This window comes from Otolemur garnettii, unplaced genomic scaffold (assembly GCF_000181295.1).
Source record: "Otolemur garnettii isolate 467f Iridium unplaced genomic scaffold, OtoGar3 scaffold00123, whole genome shotgun sequence".
NCBI classification, from domain to species: Eukaryota; Metazoa; Chordata; class Mammalia; order Primates; family Galagidae; genus Otolemur; species Otolemur garnettii.
The window spans coordinates 3,591,612-3,609,690 of NW_003852518.1; the positions used below are offsets into that span (position 1 = coordinate 3,591,612).

General features: G+C 42.1%; 1 protein-coding gene across 1 annotated transcript in view; it reads left to right on the forward strand.

Moving 5' to 3' along the window:
• SUN3 (Sad1 and UNC84 domain containing 3) overlaps window positions 1–18,079 on the forward strand; it is a 54,551-nt gene that overhangs the window by 17,874 nt on the left and 18,598 nt on the right. Inside the window, exons 3-6 of the mRNA XM_003797748.1 lie at window positions 5,405–5,508; window positions 13,988–14,028; window positions 15,681–15,852; window positions 16,947–17,031. Of these exons, the coding sequence (XP_003797796.1) occupies window positions 5,405–5,508; window positions 13,988–14,028; window positions 15,681–15,852; window positions 16,947–17,031 (402 nt within the window). The remainder of the gene's footprint in view (window positions 1–5,404; window positions 5,509–13,987; window positions 14,029–15,680; window positions 15,853–16,946; window positions 17,032–18,079) is intronic.

Here is an 18,079-nt window from a genome sequence, read left to right on the forward strand (position 1 = left end):
CTATTTTTAGAGACAGGGTCTCGCTCTCGCTCAGGCTGGTCTAGAACCTGTGAGCTCAGGCGATCCACCCAGCTCAGCCTCCCCGAGCGCTGGGATGACAGGCGTGAGCCACCACGCCCAGCTCTTGACTGGCTTCTTTTGTTTAGCATCATGTTTTCAGGCATCATTCATGTTGTACCATCTATTTGTCCTTCATTCTTCTGTGGCTAAATACTATTCCATTGTATGTATATAATGCGTTTGATTTATCCATTCATCTAGTGATGGACATTTGAACGGCTTCAGCCTTCTGGCTATTGTGAATAGTCACGCCATGAGCATGTGTATGTATGTTTATTTGAGTATTTGTTTTCAGTATGTTTCTTTTGCTTATATGGATAGTAGTGGAATCTCTGGGGAGAAGCCACCAGACTGTTTTCCGCAGTGACAGCACCATTTGCATTCCAATGAGCAGTGTGAAAGGAGCCCAGTTTCTCCACCTCTGCTAACTTCTGTTGTTTTTCTTGCTTTTTTTTTTTTCCCCTCCATAACAGCCAACCTGGTGGATGTAAAGTTGTACTTCACTGTGGTTTTGATTTCTGCTTAATGACTAAAGATATTAGGCATCTTTTCATGTGTTTATCAATCATTTGTATATATTCCTTGGAGAAATGTCTGTTGAATCTTTTGTTCATTTCTTCACTAGGTTATTTGTCCTTTTGTTGTTAAGTTGTAAGAGTTCAATATAAATTCTAAATATTATATTCTTCTCAGATAAAAGTCTTGAAAATATTTCCTTTTATTCTGTATGTTATCTTTGTACTTTCTTTATAATGTCCCTTAAGATATGAAAATATAATTTTTGTGGAATCATATCAAAGACTCCCTGGCCAAATCCTACATCGGGAAGATTTATACTGTTTTCTTCTAAGAATTTTATGGTTTTAGCTCTTAAAATTTCCTTCCCTCCTATTTGATAAAAGCAGTTTTATGGTTATTGAACCACTTTTTAGTTCATTTTTGTGTATAAAGATAAGGTCCACTGTTATTTACTTACTTATTTTTGTATGTGGGTATCTGGTTGTCCCAGCATCATTTGTTGAAAATATTATTCTATCCCCACGGGAATCTTTGAATAGTCTCTTAGTACTTTTGCCAAAGCTCAGCTAACCAGAGATACATAGATTTATTTCTGGATCTTTTATCTCATTGGTCTAAATGTCTATTATTATGCCAGTATCACACTATTGGGATAGGGAATTTTTTTTTTTTTTTGACACAATCTCACTATGTTGCTCTTGGTGGAGTGCTGTGGCATCATAGCTTACAGCAACCTCAAACTCTTGGACTTAAGTGATTCTCTAGCCTCAGTCTCCCAAGTAGCTGGGACTACAGGCACCTGCCACAATGCCTGGCTATTTTGTTGTTGTTGTTGTTGCAGTTGTCATTATTGTTTTAGCTGGCCCTCACAGGCTTCAAACCCACTACCATCAGTGTATGCGACTGGTGCCCTGCCGACTGAGCTATGGGCACCACCAGGGATAGGGATTTTTAACAGGCATTTCTTTGAATCTGTAGATTGCTTTGGGTAGTATTGCCATCACAACAATTGTGTCTCTTCTAATCCATGAGCATGAGTTGTCTTTCCATTTACTTAGGATTTCTTAATTTCTTTTCAGCAATGTTTTCCATTTGGATTCAAAAGTGAATCTGTAAGCAGCATTGTTGGATCATGGTTTTAAATTCATTCTCCTAAGTCTCTGCCTTTTGACTGCAGAGTTTAATCCATTTACATTTAAACCAGTTATTATTAAGGAAGAGTTTACTTCTAGTATTTTCCTATTTTTTAAAATCTATGTCTCATACTTTCTTTTTTTTGTTGTTCCTCACCTCCATTACTGCCTTTTTTTTTTTTTTTTTTTGAGACAAAGCCCCAAGCGGCAACCCTGGGTAGAGTACCATGGCATCACAGCTCATAGCAACCTCCAACTCCTGGGCTGAAGTGATTCTCCTGCCTCAGCCTCCCAAGTAGCTGGGACTACAGGCGCCTGCCACAATGCCCAGCTATTTTTTGGTTGCAGCCATCATTGTTGTTTGGCGGGTCCGGGCTGGATTCGAACTGCCAGCTCAGGTGTATGTGGCTGGCGCCTTAGCCGCTTGAGCCATAGGTGCCAAGCCCATTACTGCCTTTTTTTAATGTTTAATTGATTTGTTGTAGTGTACTGCTTTAGTTCTCTTTTATTTCATTTTGTATATATTTTTAGATATTTTCTTAGCAGGTAGCATGAAGATTACAACTAACACTATAAATATATATAGTTTGAATTGATATCAAATTAGCTTTAATAGCATGCAAGTACTCTGCTCCTATATAGCTCTGTCCCTCATCATGTAAAAAATTACATCTTTACACATTGTGCATTCATTAACATAGATTTATAATTTTTTTTCTTTTTGAGACAGAGTCTCATCTTGTCACTCTTGGTAGAGTGCCATGGTGTCATAGTTCACAGCAACCTCAAATTCTTGGGCTCAAGCAATCCTCTTGCCTCAGCCTCCCAAGGAGTTCTGACTATAGGCACCTGCCACAGTGTCCAGATATTTTTTTTTACAGATAGGGTCTCACTCTTGCTCAAGCTGGTCTTAAACTACTGAGCTCACGCAATCCACCCACTTCAGCCTCCCAGAGTGCTAGGATTATAGGCGTGAGCCATCACTCGGCCCTATAGATTTAGTTACAAACCAAAAACTCAATCACACTGGCTTTTATATTTACCTGTGTGATATCTTCACTGGAGATCTTGATTTCTTCATACGGCCATTTAGTTACTCTTTAATGTCCTTTCACTTCAGCCTGAAGAATTCTCTTCAGCATTTTCTGTAGGGCTTGTCTACAAAAGCCCTCAGCTTTTGTTTATCTTCTAATGTCTTTATTTTTCTTCTGTTTGGGAGAATAGTATTGCTGGATATAGTCATTTTCCCCCTAGCACTTTAAATATGCAATCTCGCTGTCCTCTGTCCTCCATGCTTATAGGAAATCAAATGATAGTCCTATAGGAAGTTACTTGTATATGATAAGGCATTTATCACTCGATGCTGTCAAGATTCTCCCCGTATCTGTCTTTTGAGAGTTTGATTACAACAAGTTTCAGTTTGGATCTTTTTAAATTTGTCCTATTTGAAGTTGTTTGAGCTTCTTGGATATGTAGATGCATCCCTTTTATCTAATTTGGGAAGTTTTCAGACATCATTTCTTTAAATAGTCTATCTGCCCTTTCTCTCTAACTCTTCTGTCCACGACTGCTGTATGCATATATAGATCCACTTGATGGTGTCCCACAGGTCTTATACTCTGTTCACTTTTCTTCTTTTCTTTTCTTTTCCTCCTTCTTTTATTTTTGTTGTTGTTGTTGTTCCTCAGACTTAATAATTGCTATAGTTCTTTTTTTTTTTGAGACAGAATCTCACTCTATCACCCTGAGTGGAGTGCCGTGATGCCATAGCTCACAGCAACCTCAAACTCTTGGCTCAAGTGATCCTCCTGCCTCAGCCTCCTGAGTAGTGGGGCTATAGGTGCCCAACACCATCCATGCCCAGCTAGTTTTTCTATATTTAGTAGAGATGGGGTCTCACTCTTGGTCAGGCTGGTCTCAAACTCCTGAGCTCAAGCAATCTACCTGCCTCAGCCTCCCAGAGTGCTGAGATTTGTAGTCCTCTCTCTAGGTTCACTGATTTTCTTTCTGCCTACTCAAATCTGCTATTGTGCTCCTGTAATGAATTTTTTATTTTAGTTATTACTTTTATCAACTTCAGAATTTATATTTGTTTTCTCTCATAGTTTATCTTAATAAATATTCTCATTTTATCCATACATCATTTTCTTGGTTTCCTTTAGTTCTTTGTCCATGGTTTCTTTTAGTTTTTGGTGTATAGAATTTAATTTTCAGTGTACAGCTAATTTAAAGATTTTGGCTAGTTGCCACCTAATGGGTAAAATGTAGAGATGTATGGCACATTTCCTGGGTAAAGAATTCAACTGCAACACAGACTTTACCTTACAAATGCAAACAATGTAACCTAATCATAAATACTCTTGTTTTAACCTAAAAGTTAAAAAAAAGTAAAAGCAAAATAAAGATTTTAACTAGTAAGTTCAATGTCTGAGCATCCTCAGGGATGGTTCTTTTTTCTTTTTCTTTCCTTTTCCGTATTATTATTTTTTGAATAAGGCATGCTTTATTTCATTCTATGTCTTTTAATTTGTGTTGTAAGTTGAGTGTTTGCATATTATAATGCAGTAAAGCTGTTTGCATATTATAATGCAGTAAAGCTGGCAATCAGGTTTTCCATTTCCCCAGGACTTGCTGCTGTTGCAGGTTGAAGACTGCAGTTTTCTGTTTAGTAACTTTTTCAAACTATTTTTGCAAACTGAATTTCTTGTCATATGTGTTCACTATTTCATTATCTTAGTGGTGATTCATGATTTGACAGATGTTTTATTGAACTCCTGGAGAGAGAGTGAGAACCAGAGGCAGAGACAGACAGATTACTCTCTCAATCTTTGCAGCTTGCCTCTAAGCTGAGACATTCCTTTAAGGCTAAGCCAGTCCACTTACCCACTGTGCCTTATCCTTTTCCTCCTGTTTACACAAAACTCACAGATCTACCAGAAGTGCAAACCTAGTGTCCTCGTGGAGGACATTTTCTGAGCGTGCACTCAGCCCTGCACACGCACACTGCCCTCTCTCTTCTCTGGCATATGCAGCCGTCTTTCTGAACTCTTCTTCCTACAGGAGGCTGCCACCTTCCTGGGCTTTTGGTTTCGTCTGCTACTTCCCTCATCTATTGTTGTTGACCCAGATGGGCATGGACAGTATATGTTTTTTAACTTTTTCAACAGATATTGTCAAAAAGCCATGCCAATCCAAGGGGTGAGATTAAAACAAACATCATTTTCTGTGCCACTCCCTCAAGGAACAATGGGCTGGGTCAAAACTCATGAGCACAGTAGTTTAAGAACAAGGTCTATATTAGCTGACCATTAGGAATGGTAACTGCTGTCCCCAAAGTTGCCTCCACCATTAGAAAATGGAAGGTGGTAGAAAGGTAAATAAAAATCCCACAACGCTCTCTTCCAAAAACTAGCCCTACTCTCTTCAGTTATCTGATTGCTGTAAGTTTTGGATTAGATTCAAGAGTTCCAAAGAAATTCATTCTGTCCGTCTTTTATAGTTTACCATATTTTCTATGAAGGACTGATTCTTTGAGTGTCCTATTCAATTTACAAGGTCAGCCAAGATCTGATGTTCTTTTTAAGACCTCATATGTCTTCCATGCTTAGAAGAATTCCTATTAATACATGTAAGATATTTTATAAATGTTTCCAGATACACTTTTTAGTCAGAGTTGGTCTTATCTTTAACAGGACTTCGAAGTCTTCAGTGGCTTAAAGAAATAGAGTTTCCTCAAAAATCCAGACAAGTATATTCTGTAATTGGAGAATTTGCTTCAAGGCTTTATAATTACCAGGTGATGTTTTGCTATCATTTTGTATGTCACTTATTTAAAATTTAATATGCTACAAGGCTAGTTCAACTTACAATGTGTTATGTTTGATTCTAATAAAAATATTGCAGGAAATGGAATTCTATTAAGTGGTTGCTATGATTTGAGTGTTCCTACCAAAACTAAAGTTGACATTTAATTGCCATTGTGACATTGAGAGGTGGGACCTTAAGAGGTGGGACCTTTAAGGAGAAGTAGATTAATGCAGTTATGGTGGGAGTGGTAAAAACACTAAAGGCTGTGGTGAAATGTAGATCTGGCACTATTTCTTTGCCTCCCATGCTTGTTTGTCCTTCCACCATGGTGTAATCCCTGCTGTACACTGGCACCATGCCTGCAGATGTTCTAGCCTCCAGAATTGTGAATCAAATAAATACACTCCAGCTTTTTATAAATTTCTCAGTCTGTGTACTCTGCTACAGCAGCAGAGAATGGACTCAGACAGTGGTTTTGTGGCTAAGAAATCCTAAGAATTCCCCATAGCCTGTGATCCCTGTAGGGTCCCCAGGAGAAACTCAACACAGGGAAAAATGGCAACTACATCTGTATCATTAACCTCTGCCCAATACTGGATGGTATAGTACTTCTTGTCCTAAAGCTGGCTGATCTCATGGGCTTATACCAAGATCAGTCACTGAATGTCCTTGTCTGGTCCACCACCCTACACCTGCATCTTCAGCATTCCAGACTAAGCCTTGTTGATTCCCTGCTTGGATCCAGAAATCTAGAAGACAGAGGGCGGAAGACGGCAAGAGCTATGGCCAGGTTGTGACTGCTCTGTGGGAAGATGGACAGACGAATGGACAGACTTGTCTCTGCCTATGTGTTGACCTTTTAACTCATGGTGACTCCAGTGACCCCAGAGAGTGGCTTTGGATTTGTCTGATCAGATTCATATTTCAGGTCATTTTAACCCAGGGTTTCTGAAATCCTCTACTTCCCAGGTCCTCCAGAAACTGCCTCATCCCAATGTGTCTTGCCTCATGGAGCCCCTAAAAGGGTGGAGGCTGCACATGTGCAATTCTGGCAGTAGTCTGGTCAGGAAACTTCCCCTTGTAGTTCATAGATCAATACCTGGAATTGCTTCCAATCTCAAAGAGGCTGCTCACTCTGCATAAATGGAGAGCCTGTAACCCCTCAGACCTGGACAAAAGGACTGGCTTGTGGAAACCCCACAGAGGGAGTCAGCCTGAGAGGGCGCCTACACCACGGGGTCCTCACACCAAAGACCAGGACCCGGGCCTATGGGAGCTGGGCCTGGATAGTTAGGTCATCACTGAAAACCAGAGATGAGCATTCAGGATGGACAGTGTTGCTCCCGTTCTTCAGTTTTGTGACTAACCCTCACTGTGATGGTTACTTGTGTGTGTTAGGATCGCTGGGCCGGGGTGCACGGATGTTTGGTCAAACGCCAGTCTAGCTGTTGCGGCAAAGATATATGTTAGAAATGATTAATGGTTAAATCAATAGCCTTTTTTTTTTAGACAGTCTCACTCTGTCACCCCAGCTAGAGTGCTGTGCTGTCAGCCTAGCTCACAGCACCCTCAAACTCTCGGCCTCAAGTAATCCTGCTGTCTCAGCCTCCAAAGTAGCTGGGTCTACAGACACCTACACCACAATGCCCAACTAGTTTTTCTATTTTTAGTAGAGACAGGATCTCACTGGTCCTCAGGCTGGTCTCAAATTTCTGAGCTCCAATGATGTTCCTGCTTCAGCCTCCCAGAGTGCTAGTATTACACAGCGTGAGCCACCACACCTAGCCAACAGATTTTTTTTAGTACTTCATCCTGGAGTTGAAAGGCATAAATCAACAGATTTTAAGTAAAGGAGATTACCCTCCACACCGTGGGTAGGCCTCATTCAATCAGTTATCATCTTAAAGCAAAGACTGAGATCCCCCAAGGAAGAAGAAATTCTGCCTCCACACGGCCTTCAGACCAGAGCTGCAAATCAACTCTTCCCTGGTTCACCAGTCAGCCAGCCTGCCCTGCAGATTTCAGGAGAGTCAGCCTCTACAATCATATAAGCCAATTCCTTAAAATAAATCTCTCTGTGTATATATCAGCTTAGTTCTGTCTCTCTGGAGAACACTGACTAATAAACTCATAAGTTTTTCTGGTAAGTTCCATTAAGGCCTGAACGCCAAGTCCCCCCTCTGCCCTCAATATTCTGCTACAGATCATTACAGGTGCAATTCCAGCCAGCTTAAAAGTCACCTGCTCAGACAGGCCTCTGTGACGACACACAGGTAAAGGTGGATCTTAACATTACCTTGACTTTATCATAGACACCCACTGATTTCTTTACCAGCTCTCTTCCTACCTTCTCCCCCTTTTGCTAAAATGTAAGGGGCAGGGAGCTTATCTGGAACCTGGAACAGTACCCAGATTCATGGAGACTTATAAATATCTGCATGAATGAAAGAATGATTAGAGTATTGATCACACTGTAAAAAGTCTCCTTTCCTTCCACCTCCAATGTTAAGCTGACCAGCATACGTAACAGTCTCTCTAAAAATGTCAAAGGCCGCTCGAGTCCCGTAGCACAGTGGTTTGGGTGCCAGCTACATACGCCGAGTTCGAACCTGGATTGGGCCAAGCTAAACAACAATGATGAAAACCTCAACAAAAACAAATAGCCAGCGTTGTGACAGGCACCCGTAGTCCCCAGCTACCTGGGGGGCTGAGACAAGAGAATCGCTTAACCCAAGAGTTTGGGGTTGCCGTGAGCTGTGGCACCACGCACTCTACCGAGGGCGACATAGTGAGACTGTCTGAAAAAAAAAATGTCTAAGGTTGTGTTTCTAATGACAGTATTTTTCATGAGGTTAAGGTCAAACTATGGTCATTTATTTTTGGCCAGAGTTAGAGTTACACTGGTTTTCACATAAACAAAACTCTGAGAAAACATTTGAGACTGTGAACTTTATAAATGTTAAGTTACATGTGATAGATGCTGGTTAGTGACTTGCTTTTATTCAGTCAATAACAACATATTTTAAACATGCTCCCTTGTTTTTATATATTATTAATTTTTTTTGAGACAGGAGCCTCAAGCTGTGCCCCTGGGTAGAGTGCCATGGCATCTCAGCTCACAGCAACCTCCAACTCCTGGGCTCAAGCGAGTCTTCTGCCTCTGCTTTCCAAGTAGCTGGGACCACAGGCACCCGCCACAATGCCCGGCTATTTTTTGGTTGCAGCCGTCATTGTTGTTTGGTGGGCCAGGCTGGGGATTCGAACCCGCCACCTTGGGTGTAGGTGGCTGGTGCCTTAGCCACTTAAGCCACAGGCGCCGAGCCTATATATTATTTTATATGAAGTAACAGCATTAATGGCTGGCTCATATTCCAAAGAATGACATATTCAATAAATATTTATTTCTGAAACTACTGGATTATTTCTAATATTCTTTAATATTATAAACATGACAATCCTTTGACTAAATCATGTCATCTATCCTTGATTATTTACTTAGGATAAACTCCTAGATGAAAAATAAACAGAAAATGTTCACAATTTTTAAGTGACGTTTTTATATTGAAACTTGAAGACCTGAAAGTGATTTGCAAAAAGATGGATGTCCCCCCATGCCCCACCACAGACAACAATAGTTAAGCACAAGAAATGGCCCTAAAGGGTGCAGCTCAGTGGTAGAGCATGCGTTCAGCATGCAGGAGGCCCCGGGTTCAGGCCTCAGCACCCACATGTGCACCAGTCTCCTGTCACTTAGTAGCTATCCTGACTACTGTTTCTTGAGTCCAGAAGTGATCCAAAGCCTGCTAAGTACATCTGAGGGACACTGCCACCATGTTCTGATCTAGTATTTCACTTCCAGGAAACACAGTCAACATCCTTTCTGAGTCACCCGTGCAAGTTTCGCCTTGCTCAGCCACAGGTTACTGGGAGGGCTTCACTTGTTTCTACCCACATGGAGTTTACATTTCTTACTTTTTGCGTATCTCGAAACTTTTGTAATGACCCATGTATTTCACTTTACCTTCCAAAATGATCCTTTAATAAGAGTATTACTAAGTCCATTTAAGGATTAGGAAGCTGCATCAGAACAATGAAGAAGAGCAGCCTCAGGTCACACACCTGCAAATTCCAGAGGTGAAGTTCAAACCTGGGCTTTGCTGAGTCTGGGCCCACCATCCAGACCCAGACTTTGCTCACTGCTACACCGAGGACGAAATTGTGTTGTCACGTGCTACATAGCTTCAGTGGCTACTGAATCACCACCACTGTCTTAGTGCATTTGTGCTGCTGTAACAAAATGCCACAGGCTGGGTAATTTATAAAGAACAGGAATTTATTTTTCATAGTTCCAGAGACTCAGAAATCCAAGATCAAGGCACAAACTTTCTGTGCTTAATGAGGGCCTTCCTGGCTCGGCACCTGTAGCTCAGCAACTAGGGCGCCAGCCACATACACCAGAGCTGATGGGTTCGAATCCAGCCTGGGCCTGCCAAACAGCGATGACAACTGCAACCAAAAAATAGCCAGGTCTTGTGGCAGGCGCCTGTAGTCCCAGCTACTTGGGAGGCTAAAGCAAGAGAATCGCTTAAGCCCAAGAATTTAAGGTTGCTATGAGCTGTGATGCCACAGCATTCTACTCAGGGCAACAGCTTGAGACTCTGTCTCCAAAAAAAAAAAAAAAAAAAAATGAGGGCCTTTCTGCTGTGCTCTCACATGGTGGAAGGTTGGAAGGGCAAAAGTGGCCTCGCCTGGATCCCTGAGCCCTTAACAAGGGCACTAAGTCCTCTTCATACTATCGCAGTGGAGATTAAGTTTCAACAGGAGTTTTGGAAGGGACATAAACTTTCAAACCATAGCAATCACAGTGAAGAGTTCAAGAGAAATGATTTCAAATTACTTACTCCAGTAGTGATTGGTTTACATCTACAAACCTATATTAAGCAGTAGCTTAATTATTCGCCTAGGGGAACAGCCTGTAATAATTACATCTTCTGGGATTCACCTGAAAGTTATAGGACTCAAAATTAAATGTCCTATGAAATTTTGTTAAGAAACAAACATTTTAATGGCCATGTGAGATATTTGTTGACAATTCATTAAACTTTTCCAAGTTCAAATTACTAGAGCCATGTTTTAAGGGGTAAAACTTTGGTCTCAGTCAACATTTTAAAAAACCCAAAAAACCCTACACATAAAATTATGGCTCTGCTCACAGCTATCTCTTTGCCAGCCTTTACCTGACTCCTTAATTTCTCAAGGGGCTGGAAATCCTGCGTCTGCTGCATAGACAGCACATGCAGACAGATCCTCCCTTTATCCACTAGGATTAAGATTGGGCACCGGGTTTCAGGTGGACTTTTATTACAGAAAACAGTATCCTTGGAGGCTGTGCCATCTTAACAAACTCTGAGCCCTCTAACATTCTAGGAGGCTTTCCTTGACTGTGTGACTTTGTCTGGAGGCTGACAGCCTGCAGGGAGGGATATTCTAGAAAGTTCCTAGGACACTCCCCTACCTTATTGCAAAGGGATTAGAAACTACACAAGGAAGCCTCTGCAACACTCTTGATTGATTGATTTTTACATTGTGTATGCTGTAACTTTTGGTTGCTCCCCCCAACCCCAAATTTTCAGATACAAATTTATGGTCCACAGCTACTAATATCCAGAAATTTAAGGCATGTTGTAACCCCATCCTTTCCCTGTCACACTTTTTCAATCCTTATTTTCCTTCACTTTTATTTCTTTACTTATTTTTCCCCGTATGTGTATGTGTGTGTGTGGGTGTGTGTGTTTGGCGACAGAGTCTCATTCTGTCGCCCTGACAGGAGTGCCATGGTGTCAACCTACCTCCCAGCAACCTCAAACTCCTGGGCTCAAGTGATCCTCCTGCCTCAAACCTCTGAGTAGTTGGCACTACAGGCACTCGCCTATATAGACAGGGTCACTCTTGCTCAGGCTGGTCTCTAACTACTGACCTCAAAGAATCCATCTGCCTCGGTCTTCCAAACTGCTGGGAAGACAGATGTGAGGCCCCGCGACCAGCCTCCATGTGTTTTTATACTGTGTATATTCCTATAGTGGAACCCTCATCAATGCTTTTGGGAATGAGACAAAATAAAAATGTTTTTCAAAATTGTGGAAAATTTTACTCTTCAAGGAACTCAAATTCATTTATCACCAAATTAAGGAATATTTCTTATTTGTTCTTTTAAGCCTAAGATAGAAAAAAGAAACAAATTGAAAACGCTGTCTCTACTGACAGAGAACTCAAACAGAATTAAAAAATCTAGAAAGGAGAATTTCTACTTGCCAATAATAAGCCTTCAAATCCATCCCTGTCAAAAGAAAAATGTTGAGAAGAGTATGTAAGAAATAAAATTGCTCACTCCCCCCCCCAAAAAGACAAAGGAGCATTTTTCTATGTGCCACACCGAGTTCCTTTCCACTGTCACACGTCACCTGACAGTGTGTGTCACACGTTCCTTTGAGCACTGCTCTGGGCGGAGCAAACCGATGGGACATATTGATGATCACTGCAGTGGGTGGAAGGTGACCCTCAAAATAAATGTCCACTTCCTGACCCCCAGGACCCCTAAATATGACTTTTGCTTGGGAAAAAGAATATTTGCAGATGTAATTAAGGATGTTGAGATGAATCATCCCCAGTTACCCAGACGAGCCCCAAATCCAGTGACAAGGGTCCTTGTAAAAGACACACAGAAAGGCGGAGGCCAGTGGGGACAGAGGCAGAGACTGGAGTGATGCAGCTACAGGCCAAGAAACGCCTGGAGCCACCAGAAGCCAGAAGAGAAAGGAACCAGAACCTCCCCGAGCCTTCGGGGGAAAGCAGGGTCCGTGGATACCTCCATCTCAGACTTCCAGCCTCCAGAATTGCGAGAGAGCAAATTTCTGTTGTTTCAAGCTGCCTACTTTGTAGTCTCTCATTAGGACAGCCCCAGGAAGTCACAGGGTCCCTCTGAGTTCTCTGACAGATGCAGACAGTGTGAACTCTGTTGCCAGAAGGAAGTGATCCCTAAATATCTCCTGTCACTTCTCAGCCTGGCAGGGGGAATAAGCCGGTGGGATAGGATTCTGGAAACTGCTGCTGGAACACTCAGGATTTAAGCTGAAACCCAAGGGAACTGATGCTTGAGTCAGACTCACTTCTTCATACTTTACCATTTTCCATTCTGACCTGTGTCACCTTCTTGCCACCTTGTTAAAGGCACTGCACTCCTAACCCAACTGCCTCTGTAGAGTATGTCAGGGCAGAGTTCTGTAAAGAAAGGATGTCACAGGCCCTCCCTCAGTGTGTGCAGGGCACCATCTCTACCGGGTCCCCTGGGACCACTTTCACATGGCCCCTCCCGCTCTTTCCAGCCTGTCCACCCTGCTGTTGGCTTCGGCACCCTGTAATGTTGTACCCCAAGTCTCTTTCTCTACCTCCTTTTCTTACTGTGGGTAACATTATTTACCTTCTCCAGCCATCCTGCTCCATGTTGGAGGAGGTGCTGTGGGCACGTGCCAGGATGCACGTGTGTGCATGTATGTGTGTGTGTGAGTGTGTGTGTGTATCTTCATGTCTCATGCTGGTCACAAACAAGGAAGGTGGGAGTCCAGGCCTTCAGGATACTCCCAAGCTAGTTACCAGCAGGGCTTCTCAAATGTGAGCACCCGTCCACCCTCATCTGTGGGAGAGCCTGGAAGATGCATAGCAGGATGAGCTCAGGGTCACAGAGGTGCCTGCTGGCCAAGGCCCACGCCAACAGGGGAGCAGGTGTGCAATAGCCAGATAGCACAGACCCCGTGTGCTGCCTGTGTTCTGGCATCCCCTGTCTCTGCACTGTTTGTATTTTAATTGATGGGTGCCACAGCAGCCCTGCAGCCACGCATTGTGTCCAAAGGACAGTTGTATCTCCCCGGAGTTCTTATCTTGATTTGGAAACCTCCCCTTCAAACACAAGGAGTCTGTACCAGACACCTCATCAAGGTTAGATAGATGTCTGAAATATACTGATCATTATTGCTAATCTAACCCCCCAAGTAATCACAGGCCTCTTTGCTCAGGGACAAGTCCAAGGAGCTCAGCATGGTCCTCTGATGTCATCTGCTCCCCTACTCTCCCCTCTCCTCTCCCCCCTCCCCTCCCTCTTTCCTTCTCTCCTCCCCACTGCCTCAGCCACCAGACTCTGTTTAATACTTTCACAACCCCTAGAAACAAGAAATGACGTATCCAGCTCCTGTTGAGTGTCACACATTATTGAATAGATTTGCAGTATCTCATCTCCTCCAAACGCGATAACTATGTACAAGCCAGGCTGAGAAAGATGCCGTAACTCCGGATACTCCTGTGTCCCAGCAGAGCTTAGTGTATCACAGAGTATCATTTCTTCCTCTTTCTGAGCAAAGAAAAAATTAACTCTGTTTTAATACACAGAATCCAGGATGTTTCATCTTTTTTTTCAGGCCAGACTTCGTATGCCTAAAGAACAACTGGAACTTTTAAAGTGAGTGAGATGTTCTGATATGTAGCCCTTTCTGGTGTGGTGCCAAATACTGAAATGCTTTTGTGTAATTATACAACCAAGCAGTTCCTCCATCATAATAATATACCATTCTCTCTTCCTGCCAATTAGGAGCATTTATATGGCCTTTTTTCCTGTTGTCTATTATAAAAAGGGAGATCTGTTTTAATATACTGTATATGCCAGTGGTTCACAACCTTCCTAATGCCGGGAGCCTTTAATACAGTTCCTGTGGGTCGCGACCCACAGCTGGAGAACCACTGGCATATGCTTAAGTGAGGGAGAGCAATTTTCCTTGGGCTATTTCCACCTGAGAAATTCAAATAAAACCACACTATTTTAAAATTAAATATGGGATGTATAGATTAATTGACCTCTGACCATTTATACTTTTTAATTTCCCTTTTTTCTTTTTCTTCCTCCTTTTCCCCATCTCCATATATGTGTAGATAAATGTTAAAAATGATGTCACCAAATGGTAATGATGGTTATTTCTAGGGGCAAAATATTGGGTTGTTTCTGGGAGTAACTTTTGTTTCTTATACTTTTCTTTATCTCGTATTTTTTTCTTTATTATAAGCACATATTTTAAAACAAAACAATAATTTTTTTATTATTGGAAATTACTTGCCCTGTTATATAAATATGACCTCATTTTGTCACTTTTTTTTTTTTTTTTTTTGGGCACAGAATTAAAACTCTTGGAAACACACCAAAATTTGGGAAAAATAATAGTGCCTATATTTTTTCAATATAAAGAAATACTTAGATACTTGGCATTTTCTTATTCTGTCGGTAATTTTCAGCCTGTGAAAATAGCACAACCGATTCTTGGAAAGTAAAATCTTGCAGGTCCAGGGTACAAAGCAATAAAGGGAGCTGTCCGCTGTCTGGATCCCCCACACCATCCCCTGCCCCAAGAACTCCACACCACAGTTTGAAAATCCCTGCTCTGCTCCACGCTTGAAGTGCCAGGTGTCCTGATTTGACGAAGGGTCATGTCGGGATTTAGGATTCGCATGTGTGACGTCACCTAGCCAGGGACAAGCCAGGCTGACTGAGCCTGACTGCCAGGTGCCCAGCCCAGCCACGCACGAGGACACATACCACAAAGCATCAGGTCATGTCTCTGCTTTCCTTTTCTTTTCCTTTTTCTTCCTTTTTTTAGCTTTTTTTTTGTTTTTTAAGGACAGCCTTAAGTTCACTGGACAGCCTAGTTCACTGGAACCTCAAACTCCTGGGCTCAAGAGATCCTCCTGCCTCAGTCCCTTCCCACCATCCCACCCGCAGTAGCTCAGACTGCCAGCACCAGGAACACTCAACTAGTTTTTCTATTTTTAGTAGAAATGGGGTCTCATTCTTGCTCAGACTGCTCTAGAACTCCTGACCTCAAGGAGTGCTCCTGCCCAGGCCTCCCAGAGAACTAAGATCACAGGCCCGGCTCCTCTGCTTTTCTTATGTTGCAAAAAGCAATGCTTCCGACCAACGGGCGTCCTCTGCTCTCGCCTCACTCCAGAATTCATTTCCTCAACACCGTGAAGCACCTCTTGACAGGGCAGGCTCCGAGGACCAGCACCGGGGACGGAGCGAACTTTACACCTTCCTCTTCTCATGCTGTGGCTCTCCGTTTACAGGAAGGAAAGCCAGACTTTGGAAAACAATTTTCGTGAAATTCTATTTTTAATTGAGCAAATAGATGTTCTGAAGGCGTTGCTCCGAGATATCAAGGATGGTGTGTACAATCAGAGCTGGGGCGCCCACGGAGACCCTCCTGGGTCTCAGAACACCACGGAGACCCTGGATGAGGCAAGCTGCTGGGGCCAGGGGTAGTGAGTATTTCCCCCGATACCATAGCCCACCACTCCTCTGCGTGGAGAATTGAGTGCTGATACTTGGTTTGTGTCCTCGTTGAGATTCTTCCCTGACATTAGGTTTCTTTCACTAAAGCTTGCTCCCAGAAACCCAATTTTTCAAAAATGCTGTGTCACAGAGGAGGGATTCTATTGCATATGCCTTAACTTCATCCCAAAGCAAATAACTGATTCTGTTTTGTAAAAAGACAAAAACTGAAAGATTGTTCAGAAATGGCAGTCTCTGAATGACTGTTATAAATACTTAGATTTTCATTCAACACCCTCATAACCAGTGTGTTTGGAATAGCCAGCCCCAGATTTAGGCAAAATTACGATGAAGACCAATGTGCTTGGTTTTGCTTCTTTCTTTTCTGCTGTTACCAGCACCGCCTTCTATTCTATCTTTAATGTCTATCCTTGGAAATGCACAGAAATCTGACACTGACTGCCTGCAGCCTTCTGCCCCATTTCATCCATGCCAGTAAGACCAAGTATTACACAAGTCACTTAGAACTCAAGCAGCTGTGCCTGCTCAGAATATTTGCATTTTTTTTAAGAATGAGACTATCCTTCAGAACCTAGTATTTATTCAAATGGATGAAAAATTGCTAATATAAGTAATCGTGTACTTTGTGTATACTTTGCCTTAATTCTCAGAAAACCCTAGAATGTTCTAGACTTTATTTCTAAGCATAGAATACTAATGAAAGAGGAAATACAGCTGTTCACATGGTGAGACTTCATCTAGCACCCTACCAGAAGAGCACTGTGTGCAGTGGTTAGGGCTTTGGAAGGGGCCCCAGGGTTACCATGCTGTAATATCTTTGCTGTAGTTACCTCCTGTGCCCGAGAAGGGCTGCTCCCCAGAGCAGTGAAGATGACTCTCCAAATCCATACATAGTGCTTGGTTCAGAGGTAGCTGGTAGGTGTTCACTATTCATTATTTTGCAGATTAAAGAACTTAGGTCCAGATCAACAGAATGAATATTGAAAACTCAAGTATTTGACAAAGACTTTAACAGAAAATTGTTTTCAAAATTTGTACAGGAAATGTCTAACTTGGTCAATTATGTACTTAAAAAGTTGAGAGAGGACCAAGTCCAGATGGCTGATTATGCCCTGAAGTCAGCTGGTGAGTATAGAAAAAGGGGAAAAGATAAGCATTAAAAAAATGAATATGTTAAAGGGTGTCTCCATTCTCTAAATTTCTCTAGAAGGAAAACTTATTTATCTATCTGGAACCTTGAGAGGGGAGAAAATTAATAAATTTAGATAATTCAGAAGAGAAGAGAAATGGTTGTCATGGATCACTGTCTGAGAATCTGGGCGGGAACACACCCCGTGTAGCTTATTCTGCATCTCAGAGAAGCCCCAGCAGAGCTGGGATGCCACAGTGAAGTGGAGGAGTGCGGACAACAGTGTAACATTTTACATTGCTGCACACACCTATACTAAAATGACTTGTAATGACTAACCTAAATGCATTTAGTGATGAAAGGACAGTATTACAACTTGCATATAAAGTAACATTCTTAATATCTTCCAGCGGGTGTAGGCAGTGAATCATTAACCTTGATCTTCTCTGTCATGCCCTGCCTGTAACAGTCTCTGCGCAAGATGTGTTCAATGAGCAACTTGGAAAGAGAGAAAGAGGGGTGGGAGGGAGAGAGGGAGGAAGAGAACATTAAACACACAGTAACATTAATCAAATGATAGTCAAATTTATGCTGAGGAAATACATCTCTGACTCGCATGCACTGGAGAGTATTTTTTTTTAATTTATATATTTATTCTTTATTTTCACCATCCTCCCCATCACAAATAAGTGGGATCTATGACAAAGCCTAGTTTTTTAACTGATACTATTAGTGAATGATAGCAATTTATTTTTTTATATATTTTTTATTAGATCATAATTGTGTACATTAATTCTATCATAGGATATAGTGTGTTGCTTCCATGTACAGTTTGAAAAACTCTCATCCAACTGGCTAACATAGCCATCATGTCTTTCTCATAATTGTTATGTTAAGACGTTTATATTCGACCTTTAGACAAATTCCCATGTACCCTAATAGGATAAATCATAGGCATGATCCCCACAATATCATTCTCTTCACCCATCCTCCCCCTGCCCTCTCCCCCTCTCCTTTCCCCATAGTCTTGGACTCCATTTGGAT